Raw genomic sequence first — 22,068 nt, 5'->3', positions numbered from 1 at the left:
TTTTACCAACAAGTGCTTTAAAGAGAGCTCCTGCTTGGCACAAACACCTGTGTGCCTTCAGAGACTCAACTTCCATCAAATATTTGTTTTTTAATTAAGGCACAAGTGCACAGGCAGCAGTCTGTGTTCAGAAAAACCCAAAACATTTGATTCAAATTTAGAACAAAAACACCACAGTGGGAGGGAAACAGAGAAACTGGCTTCTTTTTTCCACTATAACTGTGTTTACAGGCCGTTCCAGTCTTTATCTGTCTCACACACTCGACCAAATAACAAACACAAAATAAAAAAAGAACATCTCACATAAATAAATACAGAAATAATCCAAAAGTAGCTATATTAGTAGTGAAACAAACAAGAAAAGCATTTAAAAACCAAACGTGTAAAATCAGTCAGTGCATGATTACATTGCTCCGCCCATCAAAAAGTGACCTGTGTGAATATCACCATCTCATTTATAGGACTGATGAACGTTGGTTGGAACATTTGTAGTCCAATCATACTTCACAGACATCTTTAATCCTTCACTGAGTCAGGCTGTTGTTCTCACAAGCCTCAAACTCTCCACCATCATTCCTGTGCTGAAGTAGTCGTGTCCCTCCTGCATGAAGGACGACTGTCCGGTCCCACTCACCTCCATCATTATGAAGAGCTTTGAACAGTTAGTCATGCATCAAATCAAAACTTCCCTCCAACCTGGATCCATGTCAGTCACATACCGCTCAAACCGCTCGACCGATGATGCGATTTCAACTGCCCTCTTATTCAGCCCTCACACATCTGGACACTCATACGTTAGAATGATGTTCACAGACTTCAGCGTTCAACACCATCTTTCCCCAGCAACTCATTCACAAACTGGATCTGCTGGGCATCAGCACCTCGCTGTGTCACTGGCTGCTGGATGTCCTGAGAGGAAGACAGCAGACAGGTCGGCAGCAACACCTCCAGCACAAGAACACTGAACACAGGCTCCCCAAGGATGTGTGTCGAGCCCCTTCTCTTCACTCTGCCTCTCATTTCTTATCATTTTCAGTGTTTTAAAAGGTGAAGTGTTCAAAAGAACAACAGCACCTGATCTCTGCTGAGGTGTTAAAGAGCTCTTATTTTAGGATGTGATGATGAGACAGCATACAAACTTACAATTACATGATAATAACACATTTGTAATACACAACATTTGGCTTGTAATTGGTGACATCTGTAACACCACATTTGTGATTGAGACCTTTTGAGGTCAACATGGTGACTGAGGACAACGGGTCCTGCAGAGTCAGTAGTTTCTATTCAGCTGTTTTGTTTTCATGTCTTCTCCTCCATCATCAGTTATCAGGAGAGCCGACAGTCAAAGTGCAAGAATTCAAAGAAACACAGAGATTCTCCTTACAGAGCAGACATAGCACAGATGTTTCCTTCATCGTCCTTCTCACTCGTTTCAGCTTCTTTTCATTTCTGTCACTGACACCAAGTAAAGCCGCCCTCTTCCTCTGAGCACCAGCTTTTCTATTATTACAAAGAAGAAGAAACCATTAAAACACCAAAGCACAAACACACTGTGGAGCCTTTTTGGTTTTCTTAACACACTTTTACAGACACTGAAAGCACAAAGCTGCTCCACAAACACAGGATTAAGAACAGAAGAAGATTTCTGTCAGGAAGCATATCTGGAAGAATATTCAGGCCCAATCTGACACACAGACCATAATAATAAAAGTGGAGAATGATCAGAATCATTTCAGAATTTTCAAATAAATCCAGATTCAGTTTTGGCAGCAGAGCACAGGGATGCACATGAGACTGAAAATCAAGTCTTCTGTATCTTTGTAAGTCCTGTCACTGTCTGGCAGTCGGTGACCTTCACCTCTGATGAAAAACTGAAATTAGATCTTTTCTCAGCTGATTTTAAAAAAGAAATGTGAGTAATGATCCAATCAATCATTGTTATTGTTGGCCAATACTGTGAAGACCAAACTAGGATTCACGTGAACACTGAGATTCAAAGTATAATTCAATGATTATTGTCATAAATGACAGATATACTATTTTTCTATTTTGTCTCGTATGTTATTCTGTTTATCTGATTCTATTGTTTCCCCTTGAAATCTCCTCCAGTTTGCGCTGATCCAGGACGTCACAGGTCTTGGATTCAGTTGTGGAGACGATGGTCTGGTAGCTAACACAGATCTTCTCCACGCCCTCCACCTGAAACACACCTGAGCTCAGTTTGAATCCGTCTCATTTCTGGAAAATAGACTTTTGACACGATTAATAAATAATAAAAGGAGGAAATACATTTATACAAAATCATTACAAATGTCCATTCATCACTGTAGCTTTGCATCGACTTTAATTCGACCATTTTTATATTATAAATGTCTTATTATAATTATTATTGTGCATTGATGAATATCTGATGGAGTCACTTGTTTCTAATCTGACAATCATCCACCTTCATGCTCTGCAGAGCAGCCAGGCTCTCCAGCGTGGACGCCATGTCAGCCATCTTCTCCAGACGGCGGCAGAAAGAGTCAAACTTCCCGAAGATGTAGTTCTCACTGAAAACACGCACACACGTGTGTAAAGGTTAGCGTGACGCTGCTGACACGCTCTGACTCAGAGTCAGTTACTGATCACCTGAAGTCAAACTGGCTGTTCTCAGGTTTCCTCTCAGTTTGTCTCTGACGCTGTGGAAGCTTCGCTGATACGCCGCATTCAGATTACAGCAGTCAGAGACTCACTGCAGCAGCACCGGCCTGACACACACACACACACACACACACACACACACACACACACACACACACACACACACACACACACACACAGAGTTCAAAGGCTGTTTGCTTGTATTCGTGTCAGTGTTGATGTTGTACTTGCACATAAACTCTACATTGGACTCTGATGTGTCGCGCCATACCTGCCACCTACTGGTCAGCCAGTGTAAGTGCACAAAACATTTCTTCAAACCAAGATGGAAAAATGCATGTTTAAAAAAATGAAGTTCAAAAATCTGTTTTCATCCCTAAAGATGAATAAAAATACTAAAGAATAAATCCTGATTGATGTCGTCATAATTCATGCATGAAAGGGTTAAAAACTATTCTACAAACAAACAAACACATGAATATTTTGGAACATTTCAACTTTAAAGAGCAGAAAGAGAAAGAACAGAAAGTTATATTGTGTAAAAGTGGTTTTGTCCTGAAGTCTCAGAGTGGAGACTAAACTGTTGCAGGTCTGAGGAGCTTCTGTCCACAGACGTCAGATCATGTTTGATAAACTGAGTTTAAAGTGAAACCTGTAAATGCTGACGCTGCAGGAGATCCAGCTGAGAGGACGCGTCTACCTGTTGAAGGTCACCGTGCGGCTCTTCCAGCGCTCCAGCTCGGCCGACGGCCCGACGTCGTCGGCCTCTTTCCTCATCTGCTCGCTCTCCGTCAGCACCTGCTTGATTTGATTGGTCCACAGGGTCGACACCTCCTCCAGACGCTCCACCAGCTCACTGTTATTGGCTGAGAGCGAAACACACGAGTTCCTCTAAACACACGTGAACACGGACTCATTATTTCAAAGAAGCCATCGTCTCAGGTCAGATGCTTCCTTCAGCTTCCACAGATAAACTGGTTTGATTTACCTGAGAGTTGATTTTTAAAGCTTTAAATGATGTTTCCTGTATTTCCAACAGTCTTATTGTTTGTGTGAGATGTGAACAGCTTGAGCTTCATACCTGCTGCTCTGTAGTCTGCAGGGCTGCTCAGCTGGCTGATGGCGTCAGGAAGCTCCACGTGCTGCAGCTGCAACTTTCTCTCCATGTTCAGTCGGGCTGAGCTCAGATTACTGACAAACTGATCCACCGAGGACAGGAAGGACTGGACGTGTGGACACGAGGCGCCGTCCTGCACAGAGCCCCACGACTGGGCACAGGGTCAAAGGTCAGCAATAACAACAAAGGTTAATGTGTTTTCCTGTTTCACTTTTTACCTCATTCACAGCCAAAAGCATCAGGAGGAGCACTGCACACAAATAAGACTTTTCATGGATCATTATGTAACAGCTGCTCTACAGTCAAAGCCCACAAAGAGAAACCAGCAGGTACAGATGAGCCCAAGGTGTGGCCTCCAGTAACACTGTGAGGAACCTTGGAGTCATGTTTGACCAGCACATGTCCTTCAACGCACATATTAAACAAATATGTAAGACTGCGTTCTTCCATTTGTGCAACATCTCTAAAGTTAGAAATATCCTGTCTCAGAGTGACGCTGAAAAACTAGTTCATGCATTTATTACTTCCAGGCTGGACGACTGTAATTCATTATTATCAGGATGTCCTAAAAACTCCCTGAAAAGCCTTCAGTTGATCCAAAATGCTGCAGCAAGAGTCCTGACAGGGACTAGAAAGAGAGAGCAGATTTCTCCTACACTGGCTTCTCTTCACAGGATTGACCCCTCATGGCTGCCCCTCCCTGCCCCTTTCTTTGCTTTCAGTCTCTTCCTGTTTAAAGAGAGTTCTTCCTTCCCACCATCAACAAAGTCTTCATATATGGCGTCATGTGATCACTGGAAGCTTAAAACATCTCCCTTTTTGTGCTCAGTGAAAGCCTGAATGGATGGAGGTGTTTTACCTGCTGCGACCTGAGAGCAGGTAACATGATGTGAGTCAGCAGAGTTTCCAGACTGTTCAGGACGCCGCCGCCGCAGTCCAACACGCCAAAGTTCACTTCCTGGAAACATCAGGTTGCACGAGAAGATCAGAATGATTGGCTGCATCCACGTCACAGTCAACCAATGAGGTCTGTGCGGTTTGTTAAATGTGCAGGTGAGGAGGTGACCCAGACCAGTTACTGACCTGCTGCACGTTAGCGGTGGTTATGGCCTTCTCAGTGGTTCTCAGGAAGAACAGACATTTCCCCAGTAAAGGCTGGAAATACAGAACGTGATGGAGTTCAGATTCCTTTAACGTGACGCAGACAGAGCACTTCCTCTGCACTCTGTCACCAAAGTTCACCATGCAAAGGAAAACCTTTCATGGGCTTTAAAGACGGGGTGGTTGGAGAGCTCTGCAGGCTGCTCGTTACCAGTAATGGGAGTAACGGCACTACTTTTTCAGTAAAGAGTAATCTAATTACTATTCCTATCGTTACAACGCCGTTACAATTACTAACAAGAAAATGTGGGGCGGTCCGTTACTATTTTTCAACAAACAGACGGTTGAAGCTGTGTTCAGCTTACAGCAGCTTATATCAGCTGCAGGAAGTAGCTGTAAGTAATCTGGGCGCTGCAGCTTTAAGCAGCTGTGCGCTCCCGCAGACAGACCATCACTTTTTGGCACAACAGCTGGAGCTCAGGGGGCAAAACAATCGCATGAGTGCTGCTGTTTGCCTGAGGAAGAATAAAGGAGTCGTGGTAAGACAATCACATGACCACTTACAGACAAAGCAACAAGGTGACATATACCAGTTTATAAACTGTGTTGATAGGCCAGTAAAACCAGAGTCATGATAAACAATATATACGCGTGTTTGTTCCTCAATAGTTTCATGTTTAGTGTCTAAGGACAGCAGCGAGCACTCTCTGCTTATGAGCTGCTGTCAGACCTGCAGGTATCAGGCTGTGATCTTCTCTTTTATACTGGACACTAATTATTATTTTGGAGTCGCACAAATAATTCGTGTGGCGTCTTATTGAATGCAGAACAGCTGATTGTTCTGGAAATAGTTTAATGGTTATTAAAAAAAGGGTAAAAGGTAAATGGCTGCAAATAACTTTGTTGTTTGCAAAACTTGTGTGTATAATTTTCAAATTTATATTTACATTTAAAGTTATAAAAATGATTCGTTAAACATGTTCGTGGTTGTTACAGTAAAAAATATAACTTTTTTGTTTTCTGTCTGATTTTAGATCAATTGTGTTAATACAGTTTGTCAAAATGAAAACATAACTGCAGATTCAGACACGTGAGGTTGTGCTGAAAAGAATGATACCAAACACGGCAAAGTAAATAATTTTTAAAGGTAAATGTAGAGGAAACATAAAAAGCTGTCACGGCTGGGGCAGCAGTCGTGTGGTGGAGTGAATGAGGACCAAGATGCAGACGGCGGTGGAGATGCGAGTGGAGATTTATTTACAGTGAAAATAACAAAGGTGAGGGAAGAAGCGAACATCAACCTAAACTGGGACAAACTAACAGACAAAGCAGAAAACATGAGGGCAGCAGGGAAACACAGAGATGACACGAAGAAGGAAGAGAGACGTGGAGAAACACCGATGGACACGGAGACACACAGAGTAATGCAGACGACGCCACAAGCAACACAGGCAGACACACACTATAAATACACACGAGGTAATGAGGGGATGACACACAGGAGGGGAGCACAGCTGAACCACAAGACGAGACACAAACCTTCAAAGTAAAACAGGAAACACACAGACTGTTTTACAACACAAGGACACGAACAGAGCACAGAGGACAGACACAGGCAGGGCTGATAAAACACGGAAGCACTAAACATAAGAACCAAACCCTAAGAACTAAAACAAAATCAGAATAAACACCAAACACAAGATGAAACCAAAAGGAAACACAAAACGCTGCGACCCAGGACCCTGACAAAAGGAGTCACAATGGCCGATTATACCCTGGAGCCCAGAGGGTATTTTTAAAGTTACACAATAGTTACTTTTCCTAGTAATTAATTACATCTAGAACCTTGTCACTCAGTTACTAACTAAGTTACTTTTTGAAGAAGTAATTAGTAACTATAATTAATGACTTAATTAATTTTGAATGACTATTTGAAAGTAACTTGCCCAACACTGGATATGAGCGAGTTTCCCAGCTGATGCAAACTGGAAAGCTTCTCCTGTTTGAAGTGGATCTATTCAGCTTTTATTTCCTGATCATTTTAAGCATCAACAAAGTTTCTAAAAACAAGCAACAGTTTGTCATCATTCATAAACTCTGACGTCACAGGAGTGTTTTTATTCCTGTCCCATGTTTGCAAGTTTCTGCATATCAGAGCTGCCAACACGGCACCGACTCAGGCTGGAACTGACTTTAAATACTTCATCATTCATGATCCTGTTAAAACCACATCCAGGGGAAATGTTATTAGCATGTAGCCTTTAGCTCATGCTCTGATTGCTGCTCCTCCATGTTTGTAGTCCTTTTTTCTGTGAATAAGTGTTTGTGGAGCTTTGAGCTCCTCAGACTTCGGCCTCTCGACCTCCTGATGTTCAGCCTGCAGCTGTCAGTCATCCAGTGTTTGGTCAAAGACTTTAATCACCTCGTTAACCAAACAAAGCAGCACAGTTTGATCCATGGAAACACAAACACGCTCAGGCTCATCATCTCTGAGCAGGACGATGATGAATCGTAGGCTCGGTATTGTTTGGAGCTTAAAGAGAAACCAGATACATCAGAACACAAAAACCCCGAGAGGTGGATCAATGTGACGTCACACACCTGAGCTCTGAGTCCTCGAGTCTGATCCAGGCTCGTGCTTTAAGACACGTTTCTGTGTAACCCTCAGCTCAGGTGTGTTCAGGACATTTGCTTGGAAGAAGCCGTCTGTGGATAAATCCTGCTCTCCACCTCAGCTGTCAGGTTTATCCAGAGAACGGCCGTCCTGACTTCCAGCAGCCCCACAGTCCTCGTTTCTAATAAACTGGCATCACTGAAATGAACTGTCTGCCTCGCTGTTCAATAATCTGCTCTTTGCCAATTTCCCAGCAGAACCTTCCACTCATATCAGCATTTTTCTGTGATTCTCACATGAACTAAACATAAAAAGCTGAAGCCAACCTCAGAGTTCCCCGTAGTGAGGAAGAGTTTCCTCTGAGCCACAGCTGAGTTTGATGCGTCCACAAAGGAAGACTGACGGGAGGACAGACTCTGGGAGAAAGGCAGATATTAAAAGATATGAATACAAAGTACGCTGCAACAAACAGGACAGCAGATTATGAAGAGCGGTTAGACCTTCATGTGTCAGTCATTGAAATGTGATCAAACTGGGACAGTGGCGCGGCGGCCCCTCTGTTGGTCTTCCTTGGTCTCTTGTGTTCTGGGGGCCTCTGGATGTCTGGAGTTTTGATCTCCTCCATACCTGCTTCATGCCCTGGAGGACGGGGCTGTGGTTCCCCACACTCCCTAGCAGATCGTTACATGGAGAAACCTTTGGAATGCAAGCATGCTGATCCACACAGGTATGCACACAGGTGTACACACGGGTGTTCACAGACGCGGACTACAGCTTTCTTGGCTGCTGCCTCAAAGCACATTGTGCGCTGTCTATCTTGCGTGCTGCACAATATCGTTTATTATTTAGTATCTACTGATATCTACTACTAGCTAGTTTATTGTGATGGTGCTGTTTTTTTTATTATGTTGTTCTTTGTTGTTTGCTTTCTCTTCTGTTTTTTTTCTCCATACAGGTGACCCAGGTGTTTTTTGTTTTTTTTGTTGGTGGTTTTTTTTTTGTTTTTCTTTTTTTCTTCCCCCCCTTCTCACCGTCTCTTCTCCCCTTTGGTTTTCTTTCTCTCCCTCTCTTTCTTTCATTCTTTCTCCCTGTCCTATCCCCCAGTCATGTCTGTCCCGTTTGTAGCAACTGAAAATAAAATAAATTCATAATTATAATAAAGGTCAATCAAATGGACCAATATGGCAAGGCCATGATGATCCACTTGGTAAAATAAATCCGCTTGGCATCTTTCTTGGCCTTAAGACAACAATTCTGATGGCTAAAGATCCAAACGGGACACAAAAAAAAAAAAAAAAGTGAAATGTTACAATTAACCCCATAGTCTGGGTTAGTTGTAACACATCCTGGGGTAAAATGTAACACAATGAAATAAGGGTACTAACAAAACATTAACATGTAATCTTTGTTTATTCAACACATGAATGCACTTAGAGCCATTTATGTAGCTGTGTGTGTGTGTGACAGAATGCAGAAATCTAGCTTTTGAACATATTCCAACCCCCCAAAAAAGACAAATTATGGAATTTTCTGCAACTGAATATTTCATTAATTTTGGTTGGTCTTCCTTGAGTTTGGCCTCATTGGCTCAGTGGGCATTATAACCTACAACTCTTGCACCAATTTTGAACATAACAATGAAGCTGAAAAAATGTAGTTGTTCACCAGCATCGCAGTTCCATTACTTTTTATCATGGCTTACCTTGGTGTGGTTTGCAAAGTGCTTCAGAAAGATGAGGAAATCTGTTTCTTGCACCCATCCTGATTTATTTCCACTACCAGTACTTCCTACTGGTCCATCTCTGATGCAGAGGTCTGCATAATGTATGTGTGGGAACACAAACAGTGAAGTAATTGTGTTGCCAATGGCATTAACCACATATAGAAATGTGACCAGTGAACCTCTCTCTGTTGATGTCGTTGCCCCAACTTGTTTAATATAAGTTAAAGTAATAGTGTGGTAAGTTGTAACATCTGCATTATTGTTACAACTAACCCAGACTGTTGCTGTTACAACTGACCCAGACTTCTATAGCCATGAACTAGCTAACATTACAGGCAACGGCTAAAACATTAGCACTAAAGACCTACACAGAATATATCCCCATAGACATACAAATAACATAATTTAAGTTTGATGAGTTTAACTGCAAAGCAGATAATGCTATTAGAAATTGAAATAAAGTAGAAAAACTTACTTTTTGGCATACAAATTACTTTTTTTCGTGTTAAATTGTCTGTGTTTGACAAAATGTGCTGATTTTTCACATGTGATAGCAGAACTGAGTTGGGCATGCACAGGATGAGTCACATCATTTGAAACTTAGCCCTGATTGGAGAAATTGGAAGTGTTACAACTGACCCACGTTACAACTATCCCCGGTCTCCCCTACAATATCCTCCTCTTAACTTTTACTCAACTTTTAGCATTTTTGTGCATATGGTACGGTGTTTGTTTGAAATGCTTTGTAACCATATGGTACGGTGTTTGTTTGAAATGCTTTGTAAAGCCTCTGGCGCAAATTTATTCAAATAGCACTGGGTGAACCTTGGAGTGGTTATATGTTAATTGCTGACTGGCAAGCTATTCTATACTTTTCTCTTGGCAAAACCGAGTAACCCACATTCCTGCAGGACTCTGTCTCTCTTTGTTGGCCCTGTGGCAGACTGGCAACCTGTTCAGGGTGTGTCCCCTGCATCTCGTCCTGTGAAACTGGGACAGGCTCCAGCTCCACCACAACCCTGAATTGAATAAAGCAGTAGAAAGTGACTGAACAGATGGATCTGAGTCTGATCTGAACTGTAGTTTCATTTTGAAAGAAACCTGCCTGCTGATGAAAACCATCCCACGTTTGCTTCCAAGAACTGCATCAAAGAGTTTTTCTGTTTTATTGAGTTCTTTGAACTGAACGTCAGATATGTCTGAGCTTGTTTTTATCCTCCTGCCTCCTGAATTTCCCATCCTCCCCACCACTTCTGATGTTATGTCTCTGATCTGATTCCAGTAAGATCCCAATTTTTCTTCAGCTTGCTGACTCCGGCAAACATGCAATAATTATGTCAGTTTAAGCAAGTTACTTGTCTTCCTTGGAACCCTTAAAATCCCCCGAGAGGTCACTTACGTTAAAAATAAATCTGACAAAATTTAAGCCGAGCTTTAAATCTTAACTGGAAATGTAGAAGATAATATAATAAAGGTATTACAAATTGTTACTTACAGATTTACATTTCAACATTTCAACTTCTAAACGTGTATTTTACTATGATCCTTCCTTCTTAGTTTAAATAATTTCAAAGCGCTATGACAGTAATCCCTGCCTTGACTCTTACACTGTCAGTTTTTTTAAATTTTAAAATACACAAGATAGTAAAATAATCAAGGACAGTCATATAAAAAAATTAAATAACTGCAAAAAACAAAACAAAACATATAAGTAGGTTAGGATCTCAAAAACCCATGTATCAAATATGACACCCTTGTCAATAGGGAAACCTGGTCATTTCTATTATGAAATATTCACTAATAACTTGGGGGGAATTATCTCTGACACAACATTAAATGACATCCTCCGGATTTCCAAATGTTGTGGTTTTAAACCTTTGAACTTTTCCATTCAGCTGTCTGCTGTTGCTGGTGAATGAAATCATCTCCAGCTTCACATTTTACAGTGAATCCAAAGCTGAATGTGTGACCCTTCAGTCACTGAGTTTATGGTGCTCTACATGTCTGATCGTCTCTCTGAGTCACTGCCAACATTCCTCTGAGTGATGCTTTTTCAGAGGAGCAAAGTTCTTGAAACTTCACAAATAGTTTACCAGGAAGGATAGAAATCTTCATTGTGTTTACAGAAAGTCGTTTGAGCACATGACAGTTACAGCATGTCTAAAAATAGTTCATTGACGAGAGCCATGATGGTGGCAAAACATACACATAGGACTCTCAGTTGTAAAATTAATAATTTATTTGGCTTAATTTATAAATCAAATCAATACAATGGCAAATTTATAATGACAGGTAAAGAATACATTTGTAATAGAGGTTTATACTGCTACTACTAATAATAATAAGAATTTGTTCTGAAATTGCAATGAACCCAAATGATGTCTGATACAAATACACATTTACTGGTTTTATTGGATAGTCATATTTTGGATTCAAATCCAAATTCTACTATCATCAGAAGTTTGGAGAAAATATTATGATAGTTCAAAACATAAATAAACAGAAACAAATAAATGAAATAATACAGTGATTCACAAATAGACACTTGTTCAAAAGATTTTATTTTATTCCTGTTTTCATTTGTGCTTTTCTTTGTTCGCTAAAGGTGCGCTGGAGGTCCAGAAAAAGAGAAGGAAAAGTTGCAGCCGTCTTTATTTCAAAATGTCCTTCCATTACAGAGGGAAGCTCCTCTCTTTCCTTGCAAGATTAGAGACTGCAGTGTGGAACCACCCATTGCAATGAATACCTTAAATAGTATAAACATATTTTACATAACAATGAACTGAATAATGTTATCATAGCCATAGCAAGATCAGCGAGTCACATTTCAGCATTTTTCTCCTTACAATAGGTGCTGCCATACGACAGAAACACTGTAGTGCTCCCCACTGCTCTGAGAAAATGTTGACGTCATTGTTGGCATTTTCACCACTGCTTTTTTGGAGTTGCCAATGACCATATTTAGATAAAAAGCTTGACGGCTAAGCTAGCTGCTAATACTAGCAAACTTGATTGGCAAGACACATATCTGCTAATTAGTGCTAAGAAACAAACTAAGTGCGCACAGTTTGTTCCTCCTGTGCAGAGAGGGTTAGTCTCCGAGCACTAAAAAGAAGAGAAAAGAGGAAGAGAGTAAAAAAAAGAAAAGAAAAAAAAGAAAAGAAAAAAAAAGAAATGTGATCAAAGTTACCTGTTTGACATCCTGATAGAAGAAAATCAGCTTCTTGGATCCGTTTGCAGCAAAGAATTCATGGATCAGACTGAACTGGAAGAATCAGACATTAATGACTCAAAGGTTCAACTCTGAGGAAGGATCACGTCTCTGAACTTACTCTGTCATCAGAGACGATGGCGTCTTCCACCGCCGCCTCCTCCAGGCTGCCGGCGTCGGCCAGCCTGCTCATCAGGTATTTATGTCGGGCATCCAGAGCTGCCCGCCGTTCCTCCTTCACGGCTCTCGCCTGTTTGGCTACTTCTCTCCTCGCCTCATTGGACAGCAGCATCGTCCTTTTACCAGACACCTGGAGAAACATCAGCTCAGTCTACAGACGCAGAGACCAGTGAGAGCTTGGCCCAAACATCTGCAGGTTTCTGAGGACCACGTTTGACCCTGACTGGAGGCATCGATTCTGAGTGTGACTGCCTAAACTGAGCTACTGCCCCCCCTCCACTGAGACGTTGTCCTGTGATGTGTCATGGGGGGAAGTGTTCCTCACGGTTGGACTCGTGAGAAGTTCAGTCAGTTTATTCAAACTTTAAAAAGACGCATTTTCAGTCTCTGGATTTCAGCAGAAACAAATGTGAACACAGCACTTTTTGATTGAGTATAAAAGGATGAAAGAGTCAGTGATTAGTAACATTGTTGCTGACTGATGCTGTTGTAGAGCTGTCTTTGGATCCTCACCTTCCTGGAAGCCTTCCCTGGATTGCTCATATATCATTAACTTGTTTGTGTTCAGTAGGTGTTGTGGATGCAGGTCGTAGCTGTGTGAGGCCTGTACAGTCAGCGCTGTGTGAGCGCTGTGTAACGTTAGCTTAGACTTCTTTCTGTTGTTATCATCCTTCAGGTTAATGTTGTTTTCATTATGCATCACAGGAAGTGTGGGTGGCTGTTAGCCTCACAGCTCATGGAGAGTTGCTGCTGCTCTGCCTCCTTTTTGATGTTTCTGCTCTTTGTGGCTTTGTGTTACTTTGTGTCGTGTCTGAAACAAAGTGAGTCCATGTTACTAACTGTAGTCGGCTCTCTGTCTCGTGCACAGCTGACTGTTGTCTGAATGAAAGTATTTTTGTACTTTGTGTAATCTGTTGGGTCTTTGAGCCCTTTTTAAACAGCATATGAGCCATATGTATGTGTGTATATGAAAGGTTGTTTGTAATACATCAAATTGTTGCTTATTCTAGAGCTGCTGCTGTGCCTGATTGGTCTACTCGCTCGAAACTGAAGGTTGACTTGATTCTTTTGGTTTTTTACATTTTGTCAATAAACCAACTTCTTTATGATTTGAACGGCGTCTCTGACGTGTCACAGGCCTGTCAGCTTTCTTGGTGATTGGTATAGATTTGAGCTTCATGCTCTGGCTGTTGTTGGGTTTTCCTCTTTCATATTAAAGCTTTTGTCCTACATTTGGCTCTAAAGTCTAATTCTAATCCCAGCACTGTGTCTGGGTGTGTGATGCTTGTTTTCCTGCTCTTTCTCATGAAACAGTCACAACATTCTCAGTCCAACTTTCACTCTTTGCTGCGTTTGCTGCAGCTGCAGTGAACATGGTGCCGTTTGCCTTTAAGAAAGTTGTGCACAAAGGCTTTTTCTCTAGCAGACAGCTGTGTGGCTAAAAGTCAGATCATTTTTTACCACCTCAGTCACACTGGACTGAAACAAGAGTGAAACTAGGAAGAATCAGAGTTTGTCCAGTGACTGCACTGATTTTCTTCATATTCACAAACTGATTCTAAGTAGTTGCATCAGCCAGCTAATCACCCGGACACTGAGCGTCCAACACGCTCCCTGAAGGGAAACGATTACATCCTCCAAACAATCACAATCTGTCTCTGAACGACTGGAATTATTCTCTGATTTGTCAATAACTGGAGTTTATCAATGCAGACACGTTGCCAACATGATGAAGTCAGTCTGAGTCGCATCTCTTTGGCTAACTTAACTCAAGTGGTTGCCGACTATTCTGGTTCTATTCCCATATAACAGCAGGGTTGCTGAGCACCTCTGTCACTCTGCACTTATGTTCCCAGTTCTCTTTTGTGGAGGAATTTTCCAGGAATTCCTGGGACCAGCTTTCCATGAGAGACCCGATCAGGAGCGACTGTCCTGGACACTCCCAGCATCACAGGGACTCACAAACCCGTCTACCACAGTGAGAAGACTGATGGTCACAGGCCCACATGTAGCTTTAGATCACACGTGTGCACTTCCTGTGGTCACTGCTGTAACTCTAGACTCACCGAGGGGCCAGTGGTTGGTGAGGCAGCAGCAGCTGAAGTCATGTGACTAATGGCTCTCAGCTTCTGTCCTCCTATTCGCCGGTGTCCTTCACCTGTCACACCTGGTCAAGAAAGAGTGAGAATGTTCAGAGCTTTAATGGAAAAGAATATTATTACATATAAAAGGCCTCTAACAAGTATTGTAGTGTTAATCAGGATGAAGTCCATCATGAACACTTCAGAGTGGTTCAGACAGTCGGTGTTTCATCCACAGAGCCTCCAGTCTGCATATCAAAGCATCCTGAGGAATGACAGTGAACCCCGAGTTCCCCTCATTACATTCATGTGTGTGACTGTGAGGAAAAGGTGATTGTATGAACGTGTGTGAGCGAGTGAATGAGGCTTGTATCAGAGTGGAGATAATGTCAGCGGCACAAGCTGGACGCTGCAGGTGTCACATGTGAATCTGTGCATCAGTGTCTGCACCTTTGTGGAGGTGAAGCTCAGGAGGTTTGGATTTGTTCAAAGCTCTGTCTGCTCCATCTTTCTTTCCCTCAGGCCTCTCCAGATCAGGAAGGAGGTCCTGTTCTCCTTCTCCCTCCTGGATTTCTGGATCCAGGGAAGGATCAAAGTCTCTCAGCCCAGCATCAGAGCTTCTGGCTGGGGGAGGACTGGAAGTTTCAGCTGGAGGCTGAGAGCCTGGATCTGCCATCTGAGTCACAATTCAAATATTCTCAGTAATCTCAAAAAGCAACAGAAAGGTGCCATTTTCATGAGCAGTGGGTTATCCAGCAGTTTGATTCATGTCAGCAGCATTTAGTTTGTAACTGCTGACTCACCTCTGGCTGTGTCCTGCTCTCAGGGTCACAGTGGACACTGTACCTTTGACCGAAGCTGCAAAGACAGTCAGCAGGGGTCTGGATGCATTCAGCACCACGTCCTTGTTGGGCAGACACCTTCAGTGACAGGACAGACAGTCCAAAGTAAGGAGACGTGGGACACAGTGAAGACACAGAAACAGAAACCAGAACTATAATCACAAAACAAACTCAGAAACATAAAGAGTGAATCAGCTGATTCAGTGTTTGTGACAAAAACATGGATCCTGGTTAATAACTTTTATTTGTTTGTTTCTGTATTATTTTGTGTATCGTTCTTATGAGCTGTTGTTTTGTCAGTGAAATATTATTTCATTGTTTTAAGCTTTTTGTTGACTTTGAAGTGCTTAAGTTGATATTTTTGAACATTTAATTTGTTCGATTATTGTCGAGTCGATAAAACTGTCAAACACACAGCTGCTTCCAGCATGGCCGGAGGAGAGGTGGCCGAGCAGACGCACAACACACACAGCTCACAGGTTTGCATTTCTAGATATTGCAGATGTTGCAGAAATTGAGAGTAAAGAACTCAGAGATCCAGCGCTGTCTCCTGCCCCTTATTTATACACCACAACACAACGACAGGCGTAACTCACACAAACGGGTAACATGAGGCTCAGATGCTTTGGACGTGTTCACATATACTGGACACAGAATGATGAAGATGGAGCTGCAGGAAGGAGGAAAAGAGGAAAAACACAGAAAAGATTCACAGATGTGGTGAAAAAGGACACGACAGCTTCTGTTTGTTAGTTTGGTTTTTCTTTATTTGGTAAAGATTCAGAAATAAAGAGAAGATCACATGTTTGAATATTATATTAACGTTCTGTAATTACAACAAGTTGTAAAATCTTTCCAGAGTGAGACAGAGACTGTGCAGAGACTGTAGAAGGACAGAGCAGCAGCAGAGCAGTCCAGATACACTGATGATCCTCTGTCAGATCCAGAGGGACACACAGGGCTGATGCTGGACTCTACATTGTGTCTGACAGTGGAGCTGTTCTCAGAGCAGTTCACTCTGCAGCACTGACAGTCATCTGCACTTCATTCCTCTGTCAGTCACTGCTGGATGAAGCTCTCCTCTCCACCTCCCAGTAACATGGCCCAGTCAGAGCGTCTCTACACACAAGCTGCTGCTGCTTCAACCTCTCTGGATCATCAGGACACAGCTGCTCCTCTTTCAGCACACACACCGTCCTGTTTACCATCATCACCTCCACCTGCAGAGAGAAGGAGGAAGAGCAGAGGAGATAAACGAGTGTTTCCAGAGACTCTTCATCAGCTGTCAGTCAGTGATGCAGCACATCCAGTATAAAGAGCAGCAGGGACGTCAGTGCTGGGACTGTACTAGGACTCATTGTTGCTTCACTTTTTCTAATCTTTGGATTTTTATTGAAGTTGCTGAAAATGTTTTTCCCTCCTAGTTTGAGTTTGGACTTTCATTCATTAGAAGAACCTTGGTGTGTCCACTCTGAGCTCTGTAGGAACCCCAACAACAAGCCCAACAATCCAGATGGACGGTTCCAGCTGTTAACTGGAGGAATTCCATCCAAACATCTGCTCTCACTAAATTCTTCCTCACCTACAGACTGTGTTCTTCACTGCTTTAAACTTGGAAATCAATGCAGTCATTGGTCTGCGTGCTGCTTTGTTCAGAGAGCTGATTGGCTGTTGACAGTGTTTGATCAGAGCGTGTCAGCCGTTACTATGGTGACCATAAAGGTGAGAAACAGGAAGTGTTTGTGTCCAATCCTGAAGCCTGTCACCGTTCTCCTCTCACAGCTTCACTGAGAAGCTGCAGCTTTACAGGAAACACTGGATCTTTGTTTCATACTGACTGTGTTTAGTACAACACTGCTGACAGCACCACCCACTCACTCCATCACTCTACTGACCCCAGAGTCTCCAGTCTGTAGTCTGGACTCTGCTGAAGATCAGACAGCTGCTTCACATCTGGATCCTTCAGGTTGTTTCCATACAGGTCCAGCTGTCTCAGATGGGAGGGGTTGGACTTCAGTGCTGCTGCCAGATAATCACAGCTGATCTTTGACAAACCACAGTTCATCAATCTGTATAAAGAATGAAAGATGTAAGTTTATTAGACAAAGTGCTTGAAATCATTCAGTGTTTCATCATCTGTTCAGAGATGAAGAAGGTTCAGAATGTAGAAGTTTAGAAAATGGAAACTCTAAACAGCTGAAGCCAACAGGAAGCAGCTTCAAACAGGAAACTGTGCAGAGTTTCAGACTATATGTCCTGATGCAGCCAGTTGGATTTTGGAGATTTGAATCTCTGTTCTGTGACTAAGTCCTTGAATCATTTCTTCCAGTTGGTCCAACAAGACAGACTAAGTATTGGACATGTGTTGTGGCTCCATCAGGGGAGCTTCTAAATGTGATGTGATGGCCCCTCTGGGTCTGTCAGGTCACAGCACTGAAGAGAGCTCAAACTGGGCACACAGCTGTTCCAGTCTGGACCAAAGACTCTATACTGGGACTGAGGGACTGCTTTGACTGCACCCACTGGGACTTTTTAAAGGCTCATGTTCTCACTTAGATCATCGATTTCTACTGACATTTCTTTCTGGGAAAAATGGGGATTACTTTGGAAACAGGAAGTATTTTCCCCAATAAGCAGCCCTGGATTAGTAAATCACTCCAACATGTTCTCAGGCAGAAGAAGCTGTCTTGTTATGAGGGAGAGAAGAAAAAGATTGAGGCACAGAAACCTGTTGAAAGAGAGATAAAGCAGCTAAAATCAGGTGTAAAAGTAAAGCAGAGGATGAGCTGAATAAAGGACACTCAAGGCTGGCTTGGAAAGGAATGAAGTCCATGGTGGGGATGCAGAACAAGGAGCAAAGATGAATGTGATGCTGAATCAGCAGAAGACTTGGACTCATTTGATTCCAGCTTTGATATCATTGATTTCAATGAAGAGCTTTGTGATTGTAGCAAAGGGCTGGTAGCTCTGAGAGTCCCACTGATGAGGTGTTTGTGTGGAAATCTCTTAGTGGGACCAAAGAGAGAAAAAGCCCTGGTCCTGATGCTGTGGGAGGGAAATGATTGAAGTGTGCTGTGAGGAACTGACTGGGAGATTTTCACACATTTTCCAGTCCTCCTTGGAACAACAGGAAGTTCCCAGCATATGGAAACAAAGGTTAAGTGTCCTATGGCACTCAGTGATGATGGTGCTGTGGCCCCACCACCTCCACCTCTTTGTAAAGGAACTAACTGTAATCTGAAGCTTCAAATGGAACTAAGACTTCCTCCACTAGGTGGCAGTGTCTGATGAGAAAGTGTTAGTGGAGCTGGCCTGGAGTCAGAAACAGGAAGATGCAGGATTTGGGCTGAAATGGGCAAAAGTGGTTAGCACTAGTGCCTTAGAGCAAGAAGGTTGTAGGTTGAAGCTTGTTGGTCAGCTGGGCCTTTCTGTGGAGGTTGGATGTTCTCCCACAGTCCAATGAAATGCTGCTTAGGTTCATTGGTGCTTCTACATTGGCTGTAGGTGTGGATGTGAGGGAGTGCTTCTCTGTCGCTCTCTGTTGGCCCTGTGATGGACTGCTCACCTGTGCAGGTGGACCACGCCTCTTGCCCTATGACAGCTAGGGCACAGGCTGCAGCCCTGTGAGCCTAAGCTGAATAAACAGTTAGCAAAAATGATCCATAGATGGCCTGAAATCCCCCAGTTAGCAGTTTGGTAGATAGCTATGACATGCTAATCCCATCCAGCAGCTGTATTCTACCTGTAAGCTGATCCCTGCTGAGCCAAAGCACTTTTTCATATACAAATTACAACCTTTAATAGAAACCTATTGGTCAGCATCTTATTAGCCTGCTGTTAGCTTCATTCCACAGAAAACTGAGAGAAACTAACAGAGTTGATAAAGAATAAAGAGAAATGTGCTGATTTAAAGCCTTTGAAGTGCTTCAGATGATCTCTGTCCACTTCTGTCCACTCATTCATTCATGTAAGCTTTCTAATGCAGCTTTGATCTTCACAGTCTGCTTGATGAAACTCATTCTAACCCTGAATGTCAGAGTGTTCCTCCTTCTCTTTCCCATCATTCATGCTGGCAGTGGAGGAGATTTGGATGTTGGACTGTGTTTTGGATGATGTGTGTATGTTTGTGTTGGACTGCTGTCTGTAAAGCAAACGCACATTTTGCTTTGGATTTCAGTGTCACACAGACTTTAAGGTGCAATGAAGAGTTTGAGAGTTTCACAGTGAATTTTCCAGTGGAGGATTTTTCTTCTTCTTTGAAGGTTTGAAATGTGAACATTGTTCTGCTGCAGTCAATGGACTAAACCAGAGAAGAAGAAAACAGACTTTACCATGAAGATCCTCAGTGTGGATCAGTATAATATCAGCCTGATGTCTGCAGTTTAGTGTCAGCACAACTTTCACATCATATTCATCTCAGCACAACTAAAACATGCTGACTGACCTCAGAGTTTCAAGTTTACATCCTGGACTCTCCAGGAAACCACACAGATGCTTCACTCCTGAATCCTGGAGGTTGTTCGTAGTCGACGACCAGTAGTAAGTACTCAGGTCCAGCTCTCTCAGATGGGAGGGGTTGGACTTCAGTGCTGCTGCCAGATAATCACAGCTGATCTTTGACAAACCACAGCTCTCCAATCTGTATAAAGAATGAAAGATGTAAGTTTATTAGACAAAGTGCTTGAAATCATTCAGTGTTTCATCATCTGTTCAGAGCTGAAGAAGGTTCAGAATGTAGAAGTTTAGAAAATGGAAACTCCAAACAGCTGAAGCCAACAGGAAGCAGCTTCAAACAAACACAACAAGAGAAAAAACTCTGAATGTTTCACATTAAAGTCGTACATTTCTCATAAAAACAGGACAAAGACTTGAAAAAGTCGTGTTTTCCTTCCAGGAACCACATGGCTTCACTTTTAAAGGTGAAGTGTGACAGAAATGGACATATTGAAATCAATGATATCAAAGCTGGAATCAAATGAGTCCAAGTCTTCTGCTGATTCAGCATCACATTCATCTTTGCTCCTTGTTCTGCATCCCCACCATAAAAATAAAGAGGCAAAACTCACATTTTCCAAAATCCTCTTTAAGCTTCGACAATAAAGGAAGATAGTTTTATACAAGTCTTTGTGGTTTTCTTGTCACCCAGATGCCCGAGTACTTAAACTTGTTATAGCTGGGTTTAAAAGGGGCTAAAATACACAAAACTCCCCAGTTGTCGTACAGATAGACTTTGCCTCGCTCTTCCCAAAATTCACTTTATATCCAGAAATTGTCCCAAATTCCTGAAGTATGCATTAAGGTGACCTTGAGGCTCTTAAAGGCGCCTATAAATAAAATGTATTATTATTATTATTGTAAGTCTATCCAAAAGTTTGCGGACGCTATTCAATGGGTTGGAAATAAATAAAATCTCTGCACCGTGGCTGCTGGGGCTCTGGGGGGTCCTCTCAGCCTGACTGGGGGGCTTCTTTGCCTCCCTCCTGCTGTGTGCCCAGCCTGGAGGCTGCGGTCTGTGACCGGCTCCCGGTGCAGACGGCTCCCTGTTATAGTGTTTCCTCACTTGGCTCATGCGTACCCAGCCCAATTTTACTCTTTAAGTGTGCGTGTGTGTGTGTGGGGGGGGGATATGCGTGTATTCACATCGTTTATGTTAATGAGAGTGTGGGGAGTGAGTTGGAGGGTGGGGTGGGCTGCTTTTAACCATGTAAAGCACTTTGTGCTACATTTTTTTGTATGAAAAGTGCTTTATAGATAAAGATTGATTGATTGATTGAAAATCATGTCGTCGGCATAAAGAGAGACTTCGTGTTCGATACCCCCTCGATGTTTTCCTTCAACACCAACACATTGTCTCAGAGCAACAGCTAGCGGTTCAACGGCAAAAAGGAGACAGAGGGCATCCCTGTCCTGGGGGGCAGATTATTGTTAGTCTGGACGGCTGTTAGAGGGGAGCAATACAATACTTTTATCCAAGATACAAAATTAAAGCCACATTTTTTAAGCGTATAAAAAAAATCCCATCTCACCCGATCCAACGCCTTTTCTGCGTCAAGCCAAATTACGGTTTCCAATGTATCACCTTTAACATGGGTATAAATGATATTTAATAGAGCTCTAATGTTCAAAAAAGAGTGCCTAATAAAGCCCGTCTGGTGAAATAATGGAGGACAAATACTTGTGTGAGCGACGGGCCAACACTTGAGCCAGGATCTTGGTGTCTGTGTTGAACAAAGATATTAAACGACATGAACGACAATCTAAATGGTCTTTTTCCTGTTTTACAATTAAACACATCACTGCTTGATGCATTGTTGGAGGCAACGACTGTGAGAGGAAGGATTCTTCAAAAGTTGATTTTAACAGTGAATTCAGTCGGTCAGAAAACTTTATGAAAAAATCAGATGGATACCCGTCGGGGCAGCAGATTTTCCAGACTGCATGCTCCGTACGGCTGTTTCAATTTCAACATTAGAGACAGGTTCCTCCAGACTAGCGATCGCATCTTCTCCCAAGGAGGTAATATAAAACACCTTATTGAAATCATTGTGGATCT

The 22,068-nt window shown here is 42.5% G+C and overlaps 2 protein-coding genes across 2 annotated transcripts in view; both read right to left on the bottom strand.

The window, feature by feature from the left end:
- The window catches only part of LOC147302878 (protein NLRC3-like), a 238,239-nt gene that overhangs the window by 166,776 nt on the left and 49,395 nt on the right, over positions 1-22,068 (bottom strand). The window lies entirely within an intron of this gene.
- Positions 2,420-15,349, bottom strand: LOC147302879 (dynein axonemal heavy chain 5-like). Its single transcript, XM_086284475.1, has 10 exons — positions 15,124-15,349; positions 14,659-14,759; positions 12,534-12,722; positions 12,392-12,466; positions 7,805-7,894; positions 4,847-4,918; positions 4,623-4,721; positions 3,728-3,914; positions 3,347-3,512; positions 2,420-2,555 (listed from the first exon to the last, which is right to left on the bottom strand). Exons 1-10 carry the CDS (start codon positions 15,347-15,349, stop codon positions 2,420-2,422), a joined length of 1,341 nt encoding a protein of 446 aa, XP_086140601.1.

The sequence above is a fragment of the Aulonocara sp. 'chitande type north' Nkhata Bay genome, linkage group LG23 (assembly GCF_057382095.1).
Source record: "Aulonocara sp. 'chitande type north' Nkhata Bay isolate Kocher_YH1m ecotype deep benthic linkage group LG23, A_spYH_male_GT1.1, whole genome shotgun sequence".
Taxonomy (NCBI): Eukaryota; Metazoa; Chordata; class Actinopteri; order Cichliformes; family Cichlidae; genus Aulonocara; species Aulonocara sp. 'chitande type north' Nkhata Bay.
This window is presented reverse-complemented; position numbering and strand designations above follow the sequence as displayed.

Excerpts from the sequence above, each read along its gene's own strand:
- LOC147302879 (XM_086284475.1), bottom strand. The coding sequence starts at position 15,349 with ATGGCAGATCCAGGCTCTCAGCCTCCAGCTGAAACTTCCAGTCCTCCC. Across the intron at positions 12,467-12,533 it reads CCATCGTCTCTGATGACAGA|TTCAGTCTGATCCATGAATT; the intron begins GTAAGTTCAGAG and ends TGATTCTTCCAG. Across the intron at positions 3,915-4,622 it reads CTGCTCTCAGGTCGCAGCAG|TCGTGGGGCTCTGTGCAGGA; the intron begins GTAAAACACCTC and ends CCCTGTGCCCAG.